Consider the following 24,412-nt stretch of genomic DNA (forward strand, 5'->3'; position numbering starts at 1 on the left):
TATATATATATATATATATATATATATATATATATATATATATATATATATATATATATATATATATATATATATATATATATATATATATATATATATATATATAAAGCTTTCTACAAAAAAATAATATTGCAAACTAATAGAATAACAAATTCTTTCATTTTCATATTTAAAAAAATAAAACATCCGCGGAGGGTATTAAAACTTGCATTTACTTGTAGTACTCAATAAAAATAATATTATGCTACATTTCATTTAAAATATTTTAATTTAGTTTATATATATATATATATATATATATATATATATATATATATATATATATATATATATATATATATATAAAGCTTTCTACAAAAAAATAATATTGCAAACTAATAGAATAACAAATTCTTTCATTTTCATATTTAAAAAAATAAAACATCCGCGGAGGGTATTAAAACTTGCATTTACTTGTAGTACTCAATAAAAATAATATTATGCTACATTTCATTTAAAATATTTTAATTTAGTTTGTTTTTGTTTTACTTAAAAATATATCAAATCATTTATAACTAGTGAGTTACAGACGATGCGTGTGTTACATATTGGTATCCATTAAAACGCACACTTCACTTGATCCCTCGCTCTGGTCAGAATAATGAGCACCACGTGCGAATGAACGCAGACTCTCTTCTACCGAGTCGGAAGGTTGCAACAAACCCTCACGCATTACTACCACCATTAGCTGTGGCAAAATGGTTGCGAAGCTACAATAACCTTTCCACCTCGCTGAATGTTCCATGACGGTATAAATCGTGTTAAAATAATATGCTTTTAATTTGAAGGATCCATGAAATACTTTTACGGACGGTCATTATCATTATGAAATCAACCGAAGTGATCCTCGCACTTCGGCACTTCGGCACAGTCAAGTCCTGTCCTGGCAGGAGTAATAAAATTTGCGCTGAATAAATAAAACAGTGTCACCGTGGACGGTTGCTTTTCATCCGCCACTCTTACCCTGTTTTTTTTTACACGCCAATTTTTGTCCATCCACTTCCACTGCTGACCCGAGCTTGTTCGCCTCAGAACAAAAGGATGGCCCGAACCGAAACGGTACAGCGTAAGTGTCAGCATGTTACCAGTCAGTAAGCGAACCAGTCAGTGATTGTATGCCAGGAGAGGCGAAAGTTTGCATGAATAATAAATAAGGTAAGGGAAATTAAGGTACCGCCTCTGGCGTGCTGAATCAAATCAGCATTGGGACAATGTGGCAGTACAAGTAGGTTAGCGAAAATTGTAGAAAAGTAGGAATAACAGAAAAGTTTGTGCGAGCCGACACACAAAGATTTATTTAACAAAAAATCATCAATATCACTCAATAATAAAATATTTTGATTTAACTGAACATATTTGTTCACATTCTTTGCAGTTGGGCAGTTCTGACAAATATTAAAACGGTTAAAAAATAACTTATTAAAAAACAACTTATAGCACACGCAATAAGTTATTCTATAACATTAACATAAAACAAAACCTGAAGCTAGTCTGCAGTAAGGCGCAAACCATGCACAATGCTTTCTCTACCTGACCATTCTTTATCAAACCCATTCAAAACAAAACAGCACTATCATGTGCCTTTTAAAACAAGCCTCATGTAAGCAGTCGAAAGAACGGCATGGTACCAACATCAACGAGCCATCATCAGATCTTGCTAGCCGTATGATGAAGATCGTTTTCCGCCCGTAAGGTAAGCCATGCATGCGAAATAAAAGCGATATTATTCTTGCATAATAATGCAAGTAATGTATTCTATTTTAGGGTTAGTTTAGACCGACAGGAAAAACTAAAAGTGACAATGAACGAAGATTGTGAACCTCCTGAAATTCATGATTTTATTGGACCAATTTAAGGTTTTTCATAGCTTTTGTACTGTAAATAACCTTAACAATTCCCCGACATATCACTTAGGTCAAGCATCTTATGCCCTCGTCCATTGTCCCTTTTGAGTATAGATAGGCATAACACGAATTATGCGGCCAATGAGTCGATATCAGCAATGGCACGCAGTTTTAATTTATCATATGCAGGAGTTGATTTCCACTGCGTTACATTAATATATAAAAGTGTACGATATCTTGTGGAGTCTTCATTTGCGGACAAGAAAAGTATAAATAAATAAATAAATAAATAAATCGTCAGTTTTTCTTTAATAAAATAATATCATAACCGTGGTTCATGAAGTAAACCCCTCGGCATTTCAAAAAACTTATCAAAAATGCCTTATTCTACTTGCATTTTATACCTGTACAGGAGACTCCCGAGATTCGACCGTATTTAAGACCGAAAAAAGTTCCGAAGCTAGATGTAAGTCTAAAAAGTCGTAAGTGGAATCCTACATCGTTTATAACCGGGGTAAAAAAGTAACAATAATTTCTTGTATTTTAATTAAAACAATTGTCAAGAATGCATTAATTTCATAATAATACTCTTACATGAGCTCCCCGAGATACGCGGTACCTCTTATATGCGGATTCGATGATACGCGGATTTCTTAATTCGACAGCTGCCTGAATAAATTGTACTGGTTTGACATGTAAATTGACAGATGTATGATAAATTCACGTTATAAAATCAAAACATTTGTATAAAAAGTACAAAACATCATAAAGTAATAAAATTGTAATCTAAGAGAATCTTGAAACGTTGGAGGTCCGTCGTTAAATTTTTGAATCTGATTAGCTTACGTGCCTTTAATAATCATGCACATATGATCATTTTTTGTCGATCTTTTTTCCTTCATTTTCTCATTGTAATAAACCTTAAACATCTTCATTCAAAAGTGGACTAGAAGGCACCCTTTTTGAACATGGTAATATGGAATCTAATAGGAGTTTCCTAAGAACTTGAAGGTGAACTTGAAGAATGGTGCCGTAAAGTTAAAACTCCGCCACATAAAGTTCACTTCCCGTAAGAAAGTGTCAAGGAAGTGTCCCAAAAATATGATCGCCCCTGGAAAACCCCATAAGAATTTATTATTTGTCGAAAGTAGTATTGTTATTAGAGTCAAAACGCCTAACCGTGCACCCAGACATCTCACCAAATGGCATCGCGCCGAAAAGCGTAAAGCCAAAGTCAATGGCATTCTATGATATTCGATAACAGGTCTATATAAAATCAATCTGTTTCACGGCGAATATTTCCACGCCATGTGCGGGCGCGTAAAAAATTTGGCATTGCATCGAATGTGATGACAGCTGGATACATACACTAAGATGTGAAATGTTTCAGCCATGTTGATTTTGGCTATTTTTCACTCTTTGCGGCGTGAAATTGTCTCTATATCTACTTGCACAGTAATACTAGTATTTTTCACAACATGGGCAAGTATATTCAATTAAATACGATTAAGACTAAAATGATGTTGAGTAAACTAAAACGCAATTTTAAAAACATAATTAAATTATATGCGTAATTATTTCACCAAAAACAAAGAATCAAAATTGCATCAAAAATTATTTTTTTGCATTTATTGTAATTGTCCACATTGAGCTCCACGAAACCTTACTATAATTGCCTTACCCTCTGCAGGTTGTTTGGGCTGGAAAAGTGCAATGATTATCGCCAGTAATCAAATGCATTCGTATAGAAAATTATAATTTACGATAGCGTCAAACCCAGCATTGGGTATATTGTTCGAAATTCGTTCGAGTCAAACGGCCGGGATAACCACTGCATCACTACAATCATATTTTTTACCGGTTTCGATTTCATAAGCTCATCATCAGATTTATTCTCTCTCATCATTCGCAAAATATTATTGAATCATTGTTGGCAAATTGTTGGCAATGCAATCAAACGTTCCGTTTTACTAATGTTTCACTCGGCAAGAGAAGATAATCCTTCTCAGCGGAGTATCGAAATGTATCAAAAATACCAAAAAAGTGCTCCTTGTTTTACTAGCGGTGATTTAACTTTTTCATCATCATTTGCAATGCGACCCCCTGCCTACGTTAGAACAATCTATGTTTACCCATAACAGGAATGAAGATTTATCTAATGAATAAATTCCCTGTTCAACGCATTGTGTGAAGAAAAATGACATCCCATTCTTTACCAACACGCATTCGGCGATTCAACGACTAAACGATAACGGCTGACCGTGAAAATTGTTTGACCATGGATGACTATACACGAGACATCATCACATTGCATGCAGCAAAACCGACAACAGCGACAATGTGCAAGTGGATCATCGAACACATTGCATCACTGGGCCCGCAACCGCAATTGCACAACAGACCAGCAGAGAGCAAGCAAACCCGCCGGGCCGGGTTCAGGGACAGATGGGTAACGGAAAACTGCCTCCGACGAACGAATGCATTTATGGAAGATCTGCAAATGAGCAAATAATTGGATGAAGCTTGAACAGTCGCAGGCATGAACAGTGCCGGTGCGTCCCGTTTTCAGTACACGATCCAACCACACACGGAAGCGCGCTCGCCCGATTCGAACGATGCAAGTAAAACAAGGGCAGCATAATTGCATTTGTCGCTGTCGGCGATGTTTCATTCCATGGCAGCAACCGTTCCGAACACCTATTACTGCTGGACGAGAGAGAGAGTGTGTATGTGTTGGGAAAAGGTTTGTCAGCACCATCAAAAGGAAATTCATGCCGCAACTATGCCTGCCTGTCGGTGGCAACGCGGGAGAGAGCGCGAAAGGGAGAGTGAAAACAATGGTAACAATCCAACACGGCCGGCAGAAGAAGCAGAAGCAGCAGAATGTGATGGTGACAACACAAAAATGGTATCGTATTCTGCGGCACGCGGCTTTGAGCGCAGAGTAGAAGGAAATTTTGACACCCATAATTATCGTTCTCCCACGGGATGTTCAAAGTTGCAAGTATGAACACACGCACACACACATCCATTGAGCGCATCGAACAGATATCGTAATCGAATGCAATTTAGTGAAGCTGCAGCTACAAACAATAGTAAATGCTGGAGAGCAATGAACGGCGACGATTGTTTGAGGTAGTGGGTAACGATATTGCTAACGATAAATTATGTCCGGCATGTGTATCAATTGTTAGGTTGATATGATGACCATCGTGGTCGTAAAGTATCAATTTATACTGATTCTAAGTATATTCAGGATAATATGGCTTTTTGGACCGTTCCTACTGATTCAAAGAATGAAGCTGAAGCTGAATATTTTACAGAAAAAGGCGAATTATGGCCGCAATACGTATGGGGCGATAAAAGTAATGATGAGGTTTGATAATGGGACCATCAATACACACGTTTTGCTAAAAAAAATAAGCATTTAAATAGTGCAATAGCATCCAAAATACATAAAAAACAAAAAAAGTCGTTTGATGGGCGCGCAAAAAGTATTCGTCCATCTAGCTTTTTATTCATTTACGCTGGCCAAGCACTACGTTAGACGTGACTGAATTTATTATTATCAATCAGCTAGTTACTTCTATCTAAACTAATGCATTTATGTTGTTTCAATTGTACTTCAAGCGGTCAGAGAGTCACTAAAGGCGGAGTTAAATGAATTGAGCATGATGGCGAAAATCGTATCTTAATCCTATGCTTAACGTATCCTATCCATTTATGAAGGTTACAAAATGTGTGGGAGGCCTCTTTCCTTCATTTGATCAGAGTTTAGCCACTTTTCTGACACTAATTGTGTGACAAACAGCCATTCTTGACGGTTAATCTAACGAAAAAAGCGGTTTTATGTCCAAAAAACCAAATTTTACCAAGGAATCAGTGCATTTTGTGACGGCCAATAAGATCAGCAAAGAGATGGGTCATATTTGGTTGATGGGTCATGCTGCATTTCATTGTAGCTGTTCATGTTATGCCTTGAATGGGTGAGTTGTTAAATCATGTTTTGTTTGAATAATACGATACACATAAAATGGTCAAATCTGTTTAGGTGCATCAAATAATTAAGGAATGTAATTCAAATTCAACTAGGGTAACTGTACCAGTATTCGGCAGTGTACCAGTTTTCGGCAGGGTAACTAAAAACGTGTAATTACGAAGAAATGCGTTGAAAATAGTCTTCACACATATTTTTTAAATAGAGATATACTCATTGGTTCTTCATATACGAAGTATCACATCATTTACTTGCATGTTTTTCAAAATATCAAACAAAATGTGCGGAGTTCACAATTTTTCGGCAGATTTGCTGACAGCCAATAGTTCGGCAGGTTTCATTATTAAGAGAACCAGAGCACTAACACAATTAAAGCGTGGTTTTTATGAAAGATTCTGTGCCTGCAACAGTTATTCTAGCCCGCTTGGAATTTTAAAATCACGAAAAACAAGTTATTTTTCTCTTTAAATGCTGCCGAAAAAAGGTACACGGTAAATGTTGATTTTTGACAGATCAATTCTTTGGGCTATTGCCGAAACTTGAAACAATCAGCCGTACCGGCGAACTCGTTCGTTCCTGGGAACGTTCGCCGCGACGCTCATTTTCACTCATTTCATAGCCATCTAGATCAAAAATTAGAAAACCGTATAGATTTTGTACTGGTCAACCTAGTGTTACAACCCTGTCCACTCATGAGCGACGAATGTTTCTCGTCGAACGAGTTCACCGGTATGGCTGAATAACACACTTTTGATTTGGCTGAATATTCATTTATAACTTGATCAAAACACTTCAATGCGCATGTCGACACATAAAACCACATTTTTCGAATCAAATTTCACAAATTTCAATATAAATAATCCAATAACTTGGGAGAAAAATAATAATTTGTGAGCCAGTACTCTATAGTCGTTAGACTGTCTTTTTTCTTCAATGCCTCCTTTGTTTGTAACTCAAATCAAAATGACTATAAAAATTGCCAGCAAAATTCCCAAAATGGGCAACATAAAATTAATAATTTAAGTACTTTTCAACACCAATCTTAGGAAAGTGAGATTGTAAAACTGTTTTAAACATTTTTGTCTATCTATTGGCATTGATTAAAACATTTACCGACCCGTATTCGCGTTGCCGAAAATAGAAGCACAGCCTGCCGAAAATAGGACCAAACTGCCGAAAATAGGAACAAAAACAGTGGTTGCATTTTCACGAATATCTCTAAAAAATACATTTAAGTCGGCAAATAAAAAATAGCACAACATAATACGATAGTTTATCGTTCAAAATAACGTCACTTTCATGAAAAGTAATAAAAATTGTAAGTGTACGAGCAGTTTTTGTGAAACTGCTGCACTAACCTGCCCAATACTGGTACATTTACCCTACTAACATATTCAGCCGTATCGGCGAACTCGTTCGACGAGAAACATTCGTCGCTCATGAGTGGACAGGGTTGTACCGCTAGGTTGGTCAGTACAAAATCTATACGGTTTTCTAATTTTTGATCTAGAGGGCTATGAAATGAGTGAAAATGAGCGTCGCGGCGAACGTTCCCAGGAACGAACGAGTTCGCCGGTACGGCTGATTCGCCAAGGTCATACGGCCGACGTTTACCATAGCGAAACCAGTCTACTAAGATGCAGCAGCAAAATTTCGTGTAACACTGCTTCTAGACGACCAACTTTTGTACCGCGACACATTTTCTGCGAGCTATTTGTTCTAAAATAACATCTCAGTTTTAGAACAAAATCAAAGGCAACCGTGATTGTCGCGGGTTTGTGAATTTTTCACAGAAAGACAACGCTCGCGTTTCGCGACATTACGATCGCAGTAAGCAATACATTCGTGCTAAAACAAGGACGGTTTGACAGATAGAAAGTGTCGCCAAAAATTGTCGCGGAAGATTTTTTGGGTCGTCTAGAAGCAGTGTAACGGTAGCACCATGATGTCATTATACCAGGCAAAGTGTATAAATATCAGGTGGTCTCGTCCCATACAAATTGACAACTAATTTCGGAATCAAAAAAAGCTCTTTTTGACAGAATGGGTGAAATGAATTTCCATTTCCAGGAACGGTTCGCTTTGTTCTTAGCAACACATACGTAGTACACATTGGTGTCCTCATCGACGGCATTATTTTGATCCAAAAATGGATTTTAATTAGTTCAGATTTGGTTTAGCTTACAATAACAAATATTGTGCTTTTTAAGGTATTTCAGTGCAAATAACGAAGATTCTAAGATTGTTTGTGTATTAGGCAAGTCGTCAGAAAGCTTGTTTGGGGAAATGTTTTCACCCATGCTGTCAAAAAGTGACGTTCAACTTTTGCTATTAAAAACAGGCTATGAGACCACCTGATCTTCATACACTTTGATACCAGGGCACATTGAGGAAAGGTGAGCTAGAAAAATGATTCAAATTGATAGGAGACGAGATAGGGAAACATATTCATGCAGTTTTTAAGTACTTTGAGTCCCAGTTCTGAGAAATTTTACTTAAAATGTACCCATAGTCATAAATTCAATAAGAAACAAGATCAGGACATTTTTTGATTCCATTTTTGATTTGTTATGACAATGTGCTCTGATAACCTTTTTTTTTAATATTCTTCTCAAACGCAATGTAACCTTTGTATTGAACTGTCATTTCTCAACAGCACGGAAAAACGGATAACCGGGTAAAAGGTACCCGGATAAATGGCGCTCCACTGTACTTACTCTGGATACTCTGCATATGAGTATGAAGCATTTTTTTTTAAATACCTTGTAAGTTAATATGCTTCACATGCTTATTGTGTAGTATTTTAATCATTTTTCTCTCTGCCTCTTATCTACAAAAAGTAACACCGTTGAAATCATAGTTTATGTATATTATACGATTTTAATAGACATTTAGAAACCGTTGAGTAAATCCTAAATTCAAATCAATCAAAGATTCTGGGGTTGTAGCTGAATATTCTGCTAAGAAACAAGGAAACTTAAAAAAGGACAATTCTAAAATAATAAAAATAAAAGCAGAAACGAATTTAAATTTCTCACTTAAGGCTGCGCTCTGGCACCAATCGAACACGACAACCGACTCGAACAAACCCATATAATCATATGGAGGTGCACTGTCAGACACAAACAAACAAACAAGACAAACATGTCAAATCCCATACATTTTTCATGTTCGATGTCGTGTTCGATTGGTGCTAGAGCGCCGGGTAAGCTGACATCAGTTGCAAAAAGTATACGACGATATAAAAAGTTTTTAATATAAACTGTCCTTGTTGGCCCCTCGTTGTTTATCTTTGAATAATTGGATAGTGTGGTTTCATACCGAAACTAATATTATGTTCATATTGTTCCTCTTGTTTTACAATAAAACAAACTGCAATTCATTTCATTTTGCTGAAAAACAAAATTATCACTGAATCACACGCAAATGAAACAAGTGATACAAAAGTACACTTTAAACAGGTATCACACGTTAACTTGACCTCAAAATGTGTCCCAATTATTTTATCGGGGTAACGGGTTAAAATGACCCCCTGAGGCAACGACAGTTTTTGAACACACCACACGGTATATAAAACACAATTGCAGCAGCTAGTCGCAGCAATCAAAATGAACCTCTGTTGCACAACACTTTCTTCGGTAGCCGTTCTTTTAAGCTTCACAATCGTTTCTGTCGTGGGTTGCAGGCGATCGGCAGAAAATTACGATCATACGAACGGGGAACGAATCGTTGGAGGTGTACCAGTTGATATTCGGGACTATCCGTATCAAGTGTCTCTACGTCGTGGAAGACACTTTTGTGGTGGATCTATTATAGACAGCCAATGGATACTAACTGCAGCCCATTGTACTAGGTAAGAAACTTGCCGGATAACCAAAAAACAAATCATCATAGCACAATTTAATTTCATGCATCAAACTAATCCATAGAACCATCAATGCTCGTAATCTTTGGATTCACGTCGGATCGTCTCATGTGAATGATGGAGGCGAATCGGTTAGAGTACGACGAATATTGCACCATCCTAAGCAAAATTCATGGAGTGATTACGATTTCTCACTACTTCACCTTGACCAACCACTTAACCTTAGTGAGTCGGTTCAACCGATTCCGTTACGTAAACCATCGGCAAGCGAACCAACCGGTGAACTATCCGACGGAACACTGTGCAAAGTGTCCGGCTGGGGAAACACTCACAATCCGGACGAGTCCGCACTCGTCTTGCGGGCTGCCACCGTCCCCCTTACCAACCATCAACGGTGCAGTGAGGTGTACGAAGGTATTGGAAGCGTTACCGAAAGCATGATATGTGCCGGGTATGACGAGGGTGGCAAAGATTCCTGCCAGGGCGATTCTGGTGGCCCGCTCGTGTGTGATGGTCAATTGACTGGTGTAGTGTCATGGGGCAAGGGATGTGCCGAGCCGGGATATCCGGGAGTTTACGCAAAGGTTTCGACAGCGTACGACTGGATCGAACAAACAGTTCACACCGCGTTGGCATCTACCGAGCGCCCAAATGTGGAAGCCTTTTAATGTCGAATCATTTTAATCCCGGATTTACCGCGAGCAAAAAGTTACACATGTCCGGTATTATGGATTATCTTTCACCGAGCTGAACGAATTATGACCGGAATGTAATGGTGTCGCATATAGACAAGGGCGACTGCTGCGAATATCAAGCTCTTCTATCCTTTCGCTTAATTCCACTGTTTGTTGAATATGTGTAGCTTGTGATATGCTTAATCGAATAAAATTATGTAATATACTCACAAGTTGTATGAAAAAGAAACAAAAGGTATAAAGGATTAATTTTGTTTTGAAAGAAAATTATGCTATTTGACTTATACACAAAACTGAAATTTTTCTTTCATATTTTTTCTTCAAAAATTTTACGATAAATTCTTCATCTACTCAGTTGAGATTTATATTTGTTATACGTTTCGAATAATCCAGATAAAATTTACGACTCCTTATCACCATTCCTGGGGAACATTGTATCAAAATCATCGCTGGTAGCCCGAATGTAGCGTGTGGCAAAGCTTTCAGCGGTCAGCGATATCTCTTCATCAGACTTAGTAAGATCAAACAACTCACCAAACTGTTCCTCTGCAGGCAATATTTCACTGGGAGGAAATTGATCGATCGATCCCAAAATATCATGAATCTCAGCGATTGGATCGTAGCTTTCACGATAGCTTGGCTCACTCTGAATGGTCTCTGAGTGGATGACCCTTGTAGTATCGCTACTAATGCTTGAACATTGCTCCTGAATACTACAATCGACGTTATCCAACTCATTGCCCGTTCCTGAAGTGCTCATTTTTTCCCAGCTTATAGCAAACTCCGGAAATATTTCATTATAAATTTTCTTATAATACTGCAATAAAAAGGAAACATATTTTAATACCAACTTCAAAGGGGATTTTAAATTCAAATGCAACTAACATACCTTAGGTTGAGCATACGTCAAACCTCCAATCGTTATTTTTTCAATCGACGAAACAATACTCTCATCTTCGTTAGTGCTTTTGTAATCTTCTGACCCGAATAGTTCTTCCCGAGTTGTAGTCGATGCGTCTTCATCGCAAATCGCTGGCTCTGGCACAGGTTCTGGTAAACACTGATTCACCACAAACACATTACACTTTGACAAACTGGCCAAAGCTATGTGGACACCGCCTTCCAGCTCATCCGCTGGAGAACAGTTTGGTACGGAACCTTCCGGCTCTAGCTGATTGCCATCTATTAAAGAATGCTTTGACACCTGGGTAGAGTGACATTCATGGCGACCGAAATGCAATCTGCAAATTTCTCGCGTCATCTCAACCGTATCCAAACACTCGTTATATTCGCTTATAAATTTTAAAAGCTCTTCATACTGATTCACCAACCACTGGATTGCCCGCTCGTCCATTCGTTTTTGCTGACTGAAATGACCGTTTTGGAAACGATAAGAAGTAGGCTTTGTTTGCATAATGGTAGCACCACACTTACTCTACTGCAGTTTTAACAATTTGTTCCATCTCCTTTATGATACGATCCTTTTCCTGCTTCATCCGGCCGGATACTTCGCGCTCTAACTTTGCCCGATAGTAGCTGGCGATCTTGCACAACATGTCCTTCGCTTGTTTCCGTACCTTCTGGCACACAAACTTTCCCCACAGCTGCCTTGCTTCTGCATATGAACGATGAAGATTACCCTTCTCTTCCCAGAACCGTTTTTCCAGCCTTGCTTCCATCTCTTCCAGCAATGCGTCATAGCGCTTACGTTCCTCGTCCCTTGCAATGCCAATTTTCTGGCGACAATCAAATTTTATAAAATCCACCTCATCCGAACTGATGCCAGCTGCAGCCGTTTGTTTCAACCGTTTTCTCCAGTACCCATCCACTCGGTGCGAAACGTTTCCACCGATCTGAAGAATGTGTTCGTGTATCTGTCCACGAACTGCTTCGGTGTCGTGTCGTGACTGGGTGCTATGTTCGTCCGACAACTCGAGTCTATCCGGTTGCACCGCTGACCGTTGACTCGGCTCCAAAGTATCAATTACAATGTTTGCCAACTCCGGCCCTAGCTCTCTGGCCATCTCGGAAACCGTAGGAGCTGTACCGGTTCGTAAAAAATATGTACGACGACATAATTTTGATGGTTTCATTTTCTTGCAGGAAATCATTGTAAGTTTATGACCAAATGTGGCTGAGTAAATAGTCGAAACTGTGCCAATTTTTCGTATTGTTTTCACACACACACATCCAGAACAAAATGATTGTCAACAACAATCACTAGTGGCTGGATATTTACAAGAAAAAAGTATAGCCTGAAGATCGCTAGTGACAAGCGCTTTTGGAGTTTTCACGCCTACTGCTGTTAAAACTTTTTTCTATTTCCGTAGATACCATCGTTTGCTATACACCAACGGAAAGACAAACAAAAAAAACCCTATTTTCCTCATTTACAGTGACCGCCACAATAAAGTGTCCACCTCTTACAACTTTACATTTACTCCTTTTTTCATGAAATAAGAAGTTATCGTACTATTTTTTTTTAAACATAATTCGTTATATGCTCATTAATGTGCAGTACGAAATTGTGACCGAAATTAAAAGTATGCTTTGAGAAAAATTAACTACCCAAAATTGCACAAAATATCTGTAACAAAATAATATCCATTTCAATCATTCTAGAGAAATATTTTTTCAAATATTTAAAAACAAAAATAATATAATACGATAACTACCTTTGTTACAAAAAAATGGAATAAAGGCAAAATTGTAAGCAGCGGGCATTTTATCATGCCGGTCACTGTAATACGAACGACTAAGAAAGTTATTGACATCTCGTACTAAATTCACTACATTTTTAATCCAATATTTGCTCTAGGTTATTCACTTTAAATTGTGTCTCGACATCCTTCAGAATATGTTTTCCAAGGATAACTTTCTCCCTGTTTTAGACTTAGCCGTTCACCTTTGGAGATACAAGCTATAATCCATGTTCTAGCGGCATTCGCAATTGTTCCCACTGATTCCCAGCTGATATCTTCCATAGCATATGCCACACTTGCACATGTTACTGATATTGAATGCCATGTTTTAAATTAATATCCCCATGCATGTGTTGTTGTTTAATAAGAAATAGCATATTATGCATGCACATACAGCCGCATGCTCTTCCATCACTTTCACATTCGTTTTAGTATCGCAGAGCAAACGCCGTCTCAGCAGCTAGAAGTTATTAGTCATGGCTTCTCGAAGCGCTCCATATCGAACGAATCGAACCATGTCCACTTGTCTTCGTTATGGCGCTTCGTTATCAACGATGATGTTGAAGTAGGATAATGCGGAGCCAGGGTTGCTTGTTTGCAGTGTTCTAGTATTTCAGCACGCTCTCGCTGTTGATGCCTGAATTCGACTATGTAGGCGTCATTTTCTACCGTGTCTATACAGCGCCACCCTTAGCATGAGCGCCAGTTTATGATACGATGTTGTTCCATCCTACGCCTACCCCTTGTGTTGTGTCCCATCACACCCGCCAAGATCAACAATGGCTAACCTCAACACTCAACACACCACTAACACCATCCAAAACTTAGACCCGTAAGGCTACACTTTACTTCAAACGAGCTCACCTTGAGATCTGGCTGACCTGTACTTTGTTTCTCCTTGCAGGCCATCCTCAACCGGGTTCCTTTTTCGGTAATTGAGCTACACTCCCGGGTACAGCAACTGACTAGTAGAGTATCGACTCGTAGCCCCATTCCAGGAAACGGTCGAAAACCCGGTGGCCCTATACGGGTAGGAGATTGATACGCAAACATCGTTTCTCCGGCATTTGCGGCTAAGCGGAAGCCAAGGAACAATCTTCCGAAACACCCACATACACACACACACACTAACACTATTTGCCGGGAGGAAAGTGGGATGGAATAACACCACACCGATGGGATGAAATTTGCATTCTAATAGATGACGCTCATGACGGACAGATGGCACCTTTCCAGTGAGTGCATAACCTGGGACTGGGAAGCCATGCAAACAAACTCCATTGCAGCTGGTTGGGCAAATCCAATCTCCGACTCGATTGAACCAAGGTCTTTGAAACAATCGCTATTACGCTACAAACGACTAAATAAAAATAAATATCTGTAAGTTGGTGCTATGGTTTTGGTATATGATTAATAAAGAATGTATTAAATGATACATATAACATACATCCCGGGCAACAATATCCATCTGATTCAGGGACTAACTGCGGTTCCGTTCGCTTTTCATTGCTATCAGCAAAACATGCTTAATATTACGAAGCTTTCCGTTTATCGCAGTCGATGGGTAGGTATAAATTAAAATGAATTTCGGTATAGGTATAAATTAAAATGAATTTCGAATAGTCTCTTTTTTTTTGGCGTAGCGACCTACGCGGACATGCTGGCCAACACAGGCTTTTACATTGAATAGTATTAAAGTATGTTGTGCAGCCGGTCTCGTGATACAGTCGTCAACTCGTACGACTTAACAACATGCCCGTCATGGGTTCAAGCCCCAAATAGACCGTGCCGCCATACGTAGGACTGACTATACTGCTATGGGGGGATTCAATAAGTCACTGAAAGCCAACCCCACAAGTGGTACAGGCAAGCCTTGACCGACAACTGTTGTTGAGCCAAAAGAAAAAAAAATGTCATACCCCTCATAACGAGTACCCCTTATGTTCCGTGCCCGACGGCCCGAAGCCGACCACGAAGGTTTCAGTCATTTTGGAGCGCTCGGTAAACCGTCTGCTACCACGAAACAGAACGTCTCGGGCAAAGGGGTTCGGGAGCGTCAATTGGGGGGTCTATTCGTTGGTGTAAGACTGATTTATTATAATAATCAGTCATTATAACTGATCATTATCAATTAGGTAATATAATATAATAATTATAATAATAAAACTCCTTTTATACTCTAAGTTACAAACTATCTTAACCTACTAAAAACAAAATAAAAATTATTAAAACTATAAATTTAAACATCCACATTCGATGTAGTCGCTGCGCAACACCTTATGACAAAATTCAAATGCTCTACAAATACCCCTCTTAACGAGTAAAATCTCCCATAACGAGCAATTCCATTTTTGTTCCCGATAAGAAATTGTGATCATTTCGAGAGTTTCAATACTAAGAATCGTTAAATATCAAGTTATTTCCAAAAGGGGCAATTAACACATTAACACCCACTGTCCAAAACTCACAAAGTCATAAAAAATCGAAAAACGCCGGGGCGGGATCAGATAGCGGAGGTTAGACTAGATCATCAGATCAGATAGCGGAGCTCAGAGTTTTGCTGCCCTTATTGACAAATGGAGTAAGTGAGGTAGTGTCTTCAGTTTAATTGCTCCATTTATTTCCTTCTTATTTGACAATATCGGAGGCTCTCTTCGGCTTCGGCCGTGGAAGTGGGCAGGACGTGGATTTTAGTGTTTAGTGTACCTCCCTAAGAAGCGTGTGTTTCACAAGTGTGAGGTGTAGTGATGAGTGTGTTCTTGCATGAATTCTTGATCTACTTGCTCTTGAAGGCGAGCATTGCGATACTAAGAATTGATCATGGGATTACTGTTGCCACTTGGAGGTGTTTCGTATGGTTGTGATGCATTAAAACCTCATATACATGCATGTTTTTACCTGTAAACAATTATTTCACTTTTCATACAAATTATAAGAAAAAGAGCCTCCCTCATAACGAGTTTTTTGCATAACCAGTAAGTCGCTGGAATGGATTAAACTCGTTATGAGAGTATACATCAGTAAATATATAGAGTGAAATTGTGAAAATATTTCCCACAAACAACAAAGAGGTTTGAAAATTTCACATTTTGAGTCTTATTTGATCATTTTATTATTCATTACCATTTAAAATCTTTTGCAAAATGATCATAAAATAATCCACGATCCATGCAATCCGTGCACATGCACATCCATGCAAACAGGTACATAAAAGAGTTTCTGTATTGCGGTAGTCGATGAGGGGCCCCGTCGACGAGTGGCCCCGTCGATGAGTGGCCCCGTGTATCTGTAGTCCAGCATCTATAAAAGTTGATAGAATATGGCACTGTATTAGCATGGAGGGTCCCGTGCTAGACGAACTCTGAGTACCCCCTCCCCCCCCCCCCCCTTCCCGGCATCAACAAAATTTAAGTTGAATACTCATTATTACTTTTATCTCATTTATGTTCATTTATTTTTACGCGCCAGCGTGGTTTCTTTCCTCGACGCAGTGTTACTAAAAACCTGGTGGAATTCGTCTTTCACTACCACACAACGTTTATTTCTGGAGCTCCGATGGACGCAGTATGTAATAAGGCTGCGTTTGATCGAATAAACTAATGATGAGCTTTCAGAAGCGAGCACACGACTCCGATCTGTCTCCAACTATTGTTTGTCCGATTCCGACACCGACAAAATGGGAACAACTAGTTCCGTCCGTAGTCGGAGTCGTCTGGAGTCGGCAGGAGTCGTCCGGAGGCGTCCGGAGTCGCCCGGAGTCGGAGTCTTCCAAAGTCAGCCGGAGTCGACTGTCGGATTGGAGACGACTCCAGATTTTTGCCAACTTTACCCATCACTAGTGTGAACCATCGCTTGCTGTTGGTTAAGCTGACTCGTATTGGTCTTTCTGCTCCTCTGGTAGATTGAATCAGGTCCTACATCACTGAACGCAGCTACCACGTGCAAATCGATTATGTTTTTTCCTCTGTATTCGAGATTACGTCTGGCATTCCTCAGGACAACAATTTTGAGTCTTTGTTGTTCTCGATCTTCATCAATGACGTCGCTCTGGCAATTACGGAAGCAGATTGTTTGCTCTATGCGAATGATGTTAGACTGTTTAGTGCTGTCCGGAACACTTCCGACTCTCTTTCTCTGCAAAGATCGATGAATGTTTTTTTCTGACTGCTGCAACTATAACGTCCTGGTAATTTCTGTAGATGCAAGTGTATTTTAATGTCGTTCTTTACAACAGGGACACGACTACCGCGTTGCAACGCGGTGAGGGAATTAGGAGTCTTCCTGGATCGCAAACTAGATTTCCGACAGCATTACTATGAAATTTCAGTCAAAGCTGACAATTTGCTACGATTTATTCGACGACAACCGAGAGCGTTCAATGATCCACATTGCTTTTTAACTCCATGTTCTATGTATATTCGTTCCGTGCTCGAGTTCAATTATGTAGTTTGGTGTCCATTGTCTAACGTATGGTACAATAGTAATGAGGATTTCAAAAAGAGAGTTACGCGTATTGTCTTGTACTTTACTCCGTCGCGTAACTTCTAGAACCATAGGAAGATACAGCGCAGAAAGTCATATATTGGGTAATTTTCAGAAAAATACCGATGTAAAAAAGATCATCAATAGTCGGCTGTAACGGATTCTCTGCGAAATCTTTCAACTTTATTGATTCAACGAGAACAGCTAGCTTGCCACTATCTTAACTCGTTTATAAACCGGTTTTGCACCCTCACTGATGTAACTGCCTAATAGAGCAGTGACAACGATTTTGGTTCCGAAACGAGCAAGCTGTATTGACCGGAGGAGGAAATACGCTTTTCGGATCTCATTAATACGCCACGCACTCACAGTATATGTGTTCCAGCTGACAGTTCTAACTCAACTGACGATTTATTTTTCTTCACTTCTATTCCGTGTCCTTCTCTCGCTGTTGATACAACTATCCATTTATCTCTGTCTCTCTCTCTCTCTCTCTCTCTCTCTCTCTCTCTCTCTCTCTCTTCCTCCCATACCTTATAATCCCTACACAAGCGTGTGTACAAATCCTGATTTTTTTTATGATCGTTTTTTTTGTGTTTTTTTCTATTTATTTAAATAGTAGCTTGCTATAATTAGTACAAACAAAAATTATTGTGAAGTAAAACTAAAATAATACCCTTTTAAAAAAACATAATAATTTCACTTTGTTCAGCTTTCATTTCCAAAAAGATTAAAGAGCCGAAAGAACTCCGTTGGAGCCATAGTCTCTATAAACAGTTCAAACAACAACAACATATGTTTAATCTTCATTGAAAATATGTGAAATATGTATCTCATTGCACCTTTTATTAGAGCTACCGCAATGAGTTTGATATATTAACACCTTTTAACGGATTTGTATTTGAGAACTAAATAATGCAGATCATCTTTAATAAAGTGAAGTAGGTCAGAGCTTAACGCAAGAGAACATATCACGTTAAATCGTGCTATCGAATCTCACACTCATCTATGGGAATCACTACAACAGTGCAGTGTTGAAGACGCTTGTATAGTTTTCTTTTGACAGTTGCAAATTCAAATTTCAAATTCAAAACGAAATTTTTCATGGAATTTTTTCAAACGCATTTAATTACTGCTAAATGGACTGCTAATCACCTTCAATTCGTGATTAAAAGGCGATTCTTTTTCTTCTTCTTTGGCACAACAACCGCTGTCGGTCAAGGCCTGCCTGTACCCACTAGTGAAGTGAGCGTGGCTTTCAGTGACTTATTGTTACCATAGCAGGATAGCCAATCCTACGTATGGGGGCACGGTCTATTCGGGACTTGAACCCATGACGGGCATGTTCTTACGTCGCACGAGTTGACGACTGTACCACCAGACCGGCCCAAAAAAGGCGATTAGAATGCATTTAACGGAAATTTTCGAGTAGGGTATGTCCGTATTGTTTCACGTATCACGTATCGTTCCACAGTCTTGCGATTGACTCATGACGATTTATCATAGTATCCCGCTGTCTTGAGTTATATCGCAAAACCCTGCAAGGGAACGGTCAGAGAATCGCCACATGCGATTTTGCTGCATGCAGCAAGAAATGCGTTTTCTCAATTTTCTAGGTTTTTTAAGGTATTCTCATGAGATTTTGTTGTTTCTTTCATTATTTGATAGATAATCATTATTTGATATGATTTAAAAAAAAATCATAAAATCGTAAATCATAAAAAATAAAAAAAATCGCGGCAAAATCGCATGCCTAGTGCCTAGCAAAATCTAGTTCTAGTGATACACAACTTAAATTATAAAGCATTCAACAATATGGAGAGAACGTGAACGCAAGTCTTAAAATTGCATGCAAAACGACTGAAAATATCGTCAGGATTGGACCTCGGATCACGTTAAACGTAAATTATGTTAAATGATTAAAATTTAAAACCAACCCAAGCGCCACAGATTAAGCTTAAACGACTGGAAAATCAAATATCCATAGAAAAAAATGAAAGCTCGATAACTTCACTGGTTAAGCTCAATAGATGGTGCTTTATAACTCATTATTATATTGCTGTCCTTTTCCTGCAATTTATTTCGATACGCGTCATCTAATCATGTCGTCTAATCGCGTCGTCTAACCTATATAACCTTCAAACTTTATTTAGCATTTAACGGAAATTTGCTGGTAGGGGTATCAATACCATCGATCATTACCCAAGCGCCACAGATTAAGCTTAAACGACTGGAAAATTGAATATCCATAGAAAAAAATTAAAGCTCCACAGCTTCATTGGTTTGATCAATAGATGACGTATTACAACTCATCATTATATTGCTATCCTTTTCTTGCAATGTGTTTCGACAAGTTTCATCTTATCATGACCTAAATAGCCTTATAACTTTCCGAGCAAAAATCTACATGAATGGTCGTGTGGTCAGATACGTGGGTACCAACACCAACGACCATTACTCAAATCTCACTTCCTTCAGTGCTGGTGGTTTGCGTTGGAGTTTAGTATTTAAACAAGCGTATCGCCGTTCTAGTTCTAGCGATGCATAACTTCAATGCGAAACCATACAACAGTACAGAGGAAATGAGAAAGCTCTCCTCCAAGCAAGGAAGCTGAACTGGTTGGGTATCCCACAAAAAGATGGCGCCACCAGCTTTTTTGCTATTTTTAGAATGCATGAGTCGTTTGCCGTCTGCTAAACGAAGTCTTTCTATATTCCGTTTAGGTAGAGAATTTAAGTCGTTTAGAAGCCGTTTAGTGGTCGTTTAGTGGATTTGTGGCACTTGGGTACAGACTGGTATAATTTATCAGTCAAAAAATGTTTTGGCTATGATTTCTGGAAAAGCCTCCTTGATGGCTATAATTTTACGCAATGTTGGATAGAGATTGGAAGATGGGGAGAAATGTTGCCCAGCGCTTTCTATGAATGATGATTTGTCCAACAACACTCAACGGACTGATTTGTACCAATTTATGGATTTTTATCAACATTTCAAACGGCATACAGCTAGCCTGGTCGAAACATGATGAGACACCAAGTATGATTTTTTTTACAGAAACTGCAGGAATTTGCTGGCTCTTTGCTAACAAGACCCAACACAACTTGCATACAGATTGTACGCAATTTGTCCTCTGGGATTTCACGCTATTCAATTTTGGACACTTGGGCCTTTTTAAAAGTGCATTCATAATTTACAGTGTAGCTTTCACATTGTTTACAAAATCGTATCAGAGCGTTTCGGCGTACAATTGTATATTCCACACTGGCCAACAGGTTTATGAAGTTAATATTCTGCTCATAAGTTCATACATTGTCTGGACCACTGCTAAACGAAGTAATTCTATCGCTTGTAATATTTCTCCTACATTCCAGCATCATGAGAAGAATAACAAATCCGGCCGGCGAAAGGAACAAGGATCCCATTCTGGATGTTTTGAGGCGAGTATTGTCGAAAACGGAGCCAAACCTTCGCCTGTTGGAAATTTCTTCCGGAGTTGGGCTGCACGCAGCTTACTTTGCCAAGGAATTTCCCAACATAACATTTCAACCATCGGAATACGATACCACTCTGTTCGGCAGCATTGATGCCTACCGGCAAGATGTAAAGAACGTTGAACCTCCCATCTTCATCGACATTTCCAAACCGTGCACGGATTGGCAGAATGAGGCGAACATCAACCATACTTCCGGTGCCAACCGGTTCGATTATATGCTCAATATAAACATGCTGCACATTTCACCGATCGCCTGTGCCCACGGATTGTTTGACAATGCAGCTCAGTTGTTGAAACGTGGAGGACTGCTGATAACATACGGACCGTACGCCGTGGACGGCACTCTCACTCCGGAGAGTAACGTACGTTTCAATGAATCATTGCAGCATCGTAACCCCGAGTGGGGTATACGCGACACGAAAGAGCTGAGCACGTTGGCCGCATCGAAAGGTATTACGCTGCAAGAGATGATTGAACTACCTGCAAACAACAAATGTTTGATTTGGAAAAAAGATGCAAATCATGCCTAAAGAGGTGTGACTTCCCGCTAAATGTTCAACAAACACTGGCAGAACGAAAATATAACTTATTGTACTGAAACCCACATCCGTGAGATACTTTATTTTACAGGAAGAATCTACGTCGGCTTTCCATCTGGTGGCGCTTGTTGGTAATCATCCATTCGTAATCTCCACACTTGCCATCAAACAGTCCCACCTGCAGAGAACGCAACTTGAGCGTAAATCGTGGCCCCAGTTCGCGCAGTTTCACACGCTTTCCGTTCTTGTCGAATTCGTACAGATGATGCCGAAAGAAGATGTAATCACGCTGATTGTGGAACGTTACTGCACGACGCCCGCGAAATTCTGGTTCGTAGTGAAACAGTGCGCCCAACATGCGACCAATAGTCAATCCCAGGCGAGTGGTAAAGTTGTTCAAAATCACCTCCGGTCGATGTGTTGTAATGTCCCTCTCGTTGCGCTTCAAATCCTTCAAGTCTTTAAAGTTGCTTACTTTGAAGTGTGCCGTCGGTCCGTCGGGCAGGTGAATAAGCAGCAAACCTTCCGGTTTCTTCCTGTTTTCGTTCACCACCAGGATGTCGGTATAGTTCTCGCGTATAGCGCTCTTGCACACCCGCTTCAGTTGTGTCTTATTACGCCGGAAGGTTTTTGCATTTGGAATCATTCGTCGCAGCAGGGATGCAAACTTGCGCGTTACCATGTGCGGTGTCGCGTTGAACGTTATCATCACCCTCGGTTCGTAGCTCTTCTGATAATACTCGCAAAACTCGTCGTTTGCCAGATCGTTCATGACTTCCGCCTGATCCTCCCCTTCCATATTAACCACCGTCGTATCATCCTTCTCGCGCAGACTTTCGATCGTATGGTTCGGAGCGGATGGTATGCCCTCTAGCTTGCGCGTCTTTTTGGCCTCCTTTTCTTCCTTCCTCTTGGCCCCCTGCATACGTTTGAACTGCTTGTGGCGGATCTCCTTGTTCTTGACAAAATTCATCGGGTTGATCACCGGGAACGTTGTCTCCTCTGGATCTTCTTCATCGTCCGCCAGACCACGGCGACGCCGTTTCCGCAGTAACTCTTCCGCCCGCTCGGCTACCTCGCGGGCTGCCTTCTCATCCAAATAGTCCTGCAGTCGTTTACGCTTCGGTTTTCCATCATCTTTTTTCTTCCCTTTCGCCTTCGACGTGGATGGTTTAGGTTCCTCTTGAAATTCACTATCACTATCGCTGCTAGACATTTTTCGGCGTTTTTTTTTTCAGATCAGGCTAGAAAGCATCCACAGAGAATCCGTACAGCGCGGCTCGAAATGACCACGTTTTGTTGTTATTATTTGACTAAAAACGATGCCGGGCGAATGACAGCAAGCATGAAGAATTCCCAAATAACAATTCATGTCCATACGTTTACCGATTAAACCTACATGTCAGGAAGGATCGCTTGGATGACAATTTTAAGACCCTTTCACATTGATTGTCAATGTTGATTGATTGATTGGCCCTTTCACAGGATTTTGGTACGACAGTGGTACTTGTTCCGCCGCACTGCGTTGCGATTTTACCAAAATGTATGGGATTTGACAATCGCATGCGTTAACACCGCACGACGCAGCGTCAAAATTGAAAACAAAATCTATCTGCGTCTGTCAAACTGATTTAATACCAGGAGAATATTGATATTTTGATCGTTAAATTGTTGGAGGCGCAGTTTTGCGCGTAACTGAACAGCGAAATAACTTTATAAACAAAATAAAATTAATGTAGAAAAATTACAGGTGTTCTCCGATATATCCCAATTACCACAAATTGCCTCTAAACGACCACTAAACGGATTTTAAAACGACTCAAGCTTTCTACCTAAACGGAATATAGACTTCGTTTAGCAGACGGTGAACGACTCATGCATTCTAAAAATAGTATTAAAAAAAAGCTAGTGGCGCCATCTGTTGGGAGATACTCAACCAGTGGAGCGCTTTCCTCGCTTTGAGAGCTTTCTCCTTCCTACTGTACTGTTTTATGGTTCCGCATTGAAGTTATGCATCGCTAGAACTTGAACGACGATACGATTGTTTAAATAATAAACCCTAATGTGAACCATTTGTACAGACCCTACCCGCAAATTTCCGTTAAATGCCTTCTAATCGCCTTGTAATCGCCGGCGAATTGAAGGCGATCAGCAGTGCATTTAGCAGTAATTAAATGCCTTTGAAATATGTCAATGAAAAATTTCGCTTTTAATTTGAAATTTGAAATTGCAACTGTCAAAAGAAAACCTTACAAGCGTCTTCAGCACTGCACTGTTGTAGCGTTCCCAGATATGTGCGTGAGATTCGATACCACGATTTACGTGTTATGTTCTCTTGCGTTAAGCTCTGAGCTATTTCACTTTATTAAATATGGTCTGCATTATTCGGTTGTTAAAGACCAACCCGTTGAAAGGTATTAATATATCAAACTTATTTCGATAACTCTAGTAAAAGGAGAAGTGAGATACATATTTCTCCCATCCTGATTATGAAGGGTAAACATAGTCATTATTATGTTTTTAAAAATGTGTTTTTAAAATTTCGCTTCACATAAATTTGGTTTGATCTAATTATAGCAAGAAAATATTAATTTAAAAAGAAATAAACACATAAAAAAGATAATAAAAATTAGGATTCGAACACACGCTTTCTCGGTTCGGAACCAAAAGCGTTGTCACTGCTCTATTTGGCAGTTACATTAGGGAGGGTGCAAAACCAGTATATAAACAAGCTAAGATGGCGGCAAGTTATCTG

The 24,412-nt window shown here is 39.4% G+C and overlaps 4 protein-coding genes across 4 annotated transcripts; 2 read left to right on the forward strand and 2 right to left on the reverse strand.

Moving 5' to 3' along the window:
- Window positions 1–9,473: 9,473 nt before the first annotated feature.
- LOC1279386 (trypsin-1-like) lies at window positions 9,474–10,628 on the forward strand. Its single transcript, XM_319102.5, has 2 exons — window positions 9,474–9,733; window positions 9,810–10,628. Exons 1-2 carry the CDS (start codon window positions 9,489–9,491, stop codon window positions 10,411–10,413), a joined length of 849 nt encoding a protein of 282 aa, XP_319102.5. The 5' UTR covers window positions 9,474–9,488; the 3' UTR covers window positions 10,414–10,628.
- Window positions 10,629–10,715: 87 nt separating this feature from the next.
- Window positions 10,716–12,733, reverse strand: LOC133393556 (uncharacterized). Its single transcript, XM_061658998.1, has 3 exons — window positions 11,875–12,733; window positions 11,330–11,807; window positions 10,716–11,257 (listed from the first exon to the last, which is right to left on the reverse strand). Exons 1-3 carry the CDS (start codon window positions 12,549–12,551, stop codon window positions 10,841–10,843), a joined length of 1,572 nt encoding a protein of 523 aa, XP_061514982.1. The 5' UTR covers window positions 12,552–12,733; the 3' UTR covers window positions 10,716–10,840.
- Window positions 12,734–20,788: 8,055 nt separating this feature from the next.
- On the forward strand, window positions 20,789–21,722 carry LOC1279388 (methyltransferase-like 26). The gene is made up of 2 exons (XM_319104.5): window positions 20,789–20,906; window positions 20,997–21,722. Exons 1-2 carry the CDS (start codon window positions 20,902–20,904, stop codon window positions 21,646–21,648), a joined length of 657 nt encoding a protein of 218 aa, XP_319104.5. The 5' UTR covers window positions 20,789–20,901; the 3' UTR covers window positions 21,649–21,722.
- On the reverse strand, window positions 21,705–22,990 carry LOC1279389 (probable ribosome production factor 1). The gene has a single exon (XM_319105.3). It carries the CDS (start codon window positions 22,871–22,873, stop codon window positions 21,743–21,745), a length of 1,131 nt encoding a protein of 376 aa, XP_319105.3. The 5' UTR covers window positions 22,874–22,990; the 3' UTR covers window positions 21,705–21,742.
- Window positions 22,991–24,412: the final 1,422 nt, after the last annotated feature.

Source organism: Anopheles gambiae, chromosome 3 (assembly GCF_943734735.2).
Source record: "Anopheles gambiae chromosome 3, idAnoGambNW_F1_1, whole genome shotgun sequence".
Taxonomy (NCBI): domain Eukaryota; kingdom Metazoa; phylum Arthropoda; class Insecta; order Diptera; family Culicidae; genus Anopheles; species Anopheles gambiae.

Excerpts from the sequence above, each read along its gene's own strand:
- LOC1279386 (XM_319102.5), top strand. The coding sequence starts at position 9,489 with ATGAACCTCTGTTGCACAACACTTTCTTCGGTAGCCGTTCTTTTAAGC. Across the intron at positions 9,734-9,809 it reads ACTGCAGCCCATTGTACTAG|AACCATCAATGCTCGTAATC; the intron begins GTAAGAAACTTG and ends ACTAATCCATAG.
- LOC133393556 (XM_061658998.1), bottom strand. The coding sequence starts at position 12,551 with ATGATTTCCTGCAAGAAAATGAAACCATCAAAATTATGTCGTCGTACA. Across the intron at positions 11,808-11,874 it reads ATTGTTAAAACTGCAGTAGA|TCAGCAAAAACGAATGGACG; the intron begins GTAAGTGTGGTG and ends CGGTCATTTCAG. Across the intron at positions 11,258-11,329 it reads TGACGTATGCTCAACCTAAG|TATTATAAGAAAATTTATAA; the intron begins GTATGTTAGTTG and ends TTTTTATTGCAG.
- LOC1279389 (XM_319105.3), bottom strand. The coding sequence starts at position 22,873 with ATGTCTAGCAGCGATAGTGATAGTGAATTTCAAGAGGAACCTAAACCA.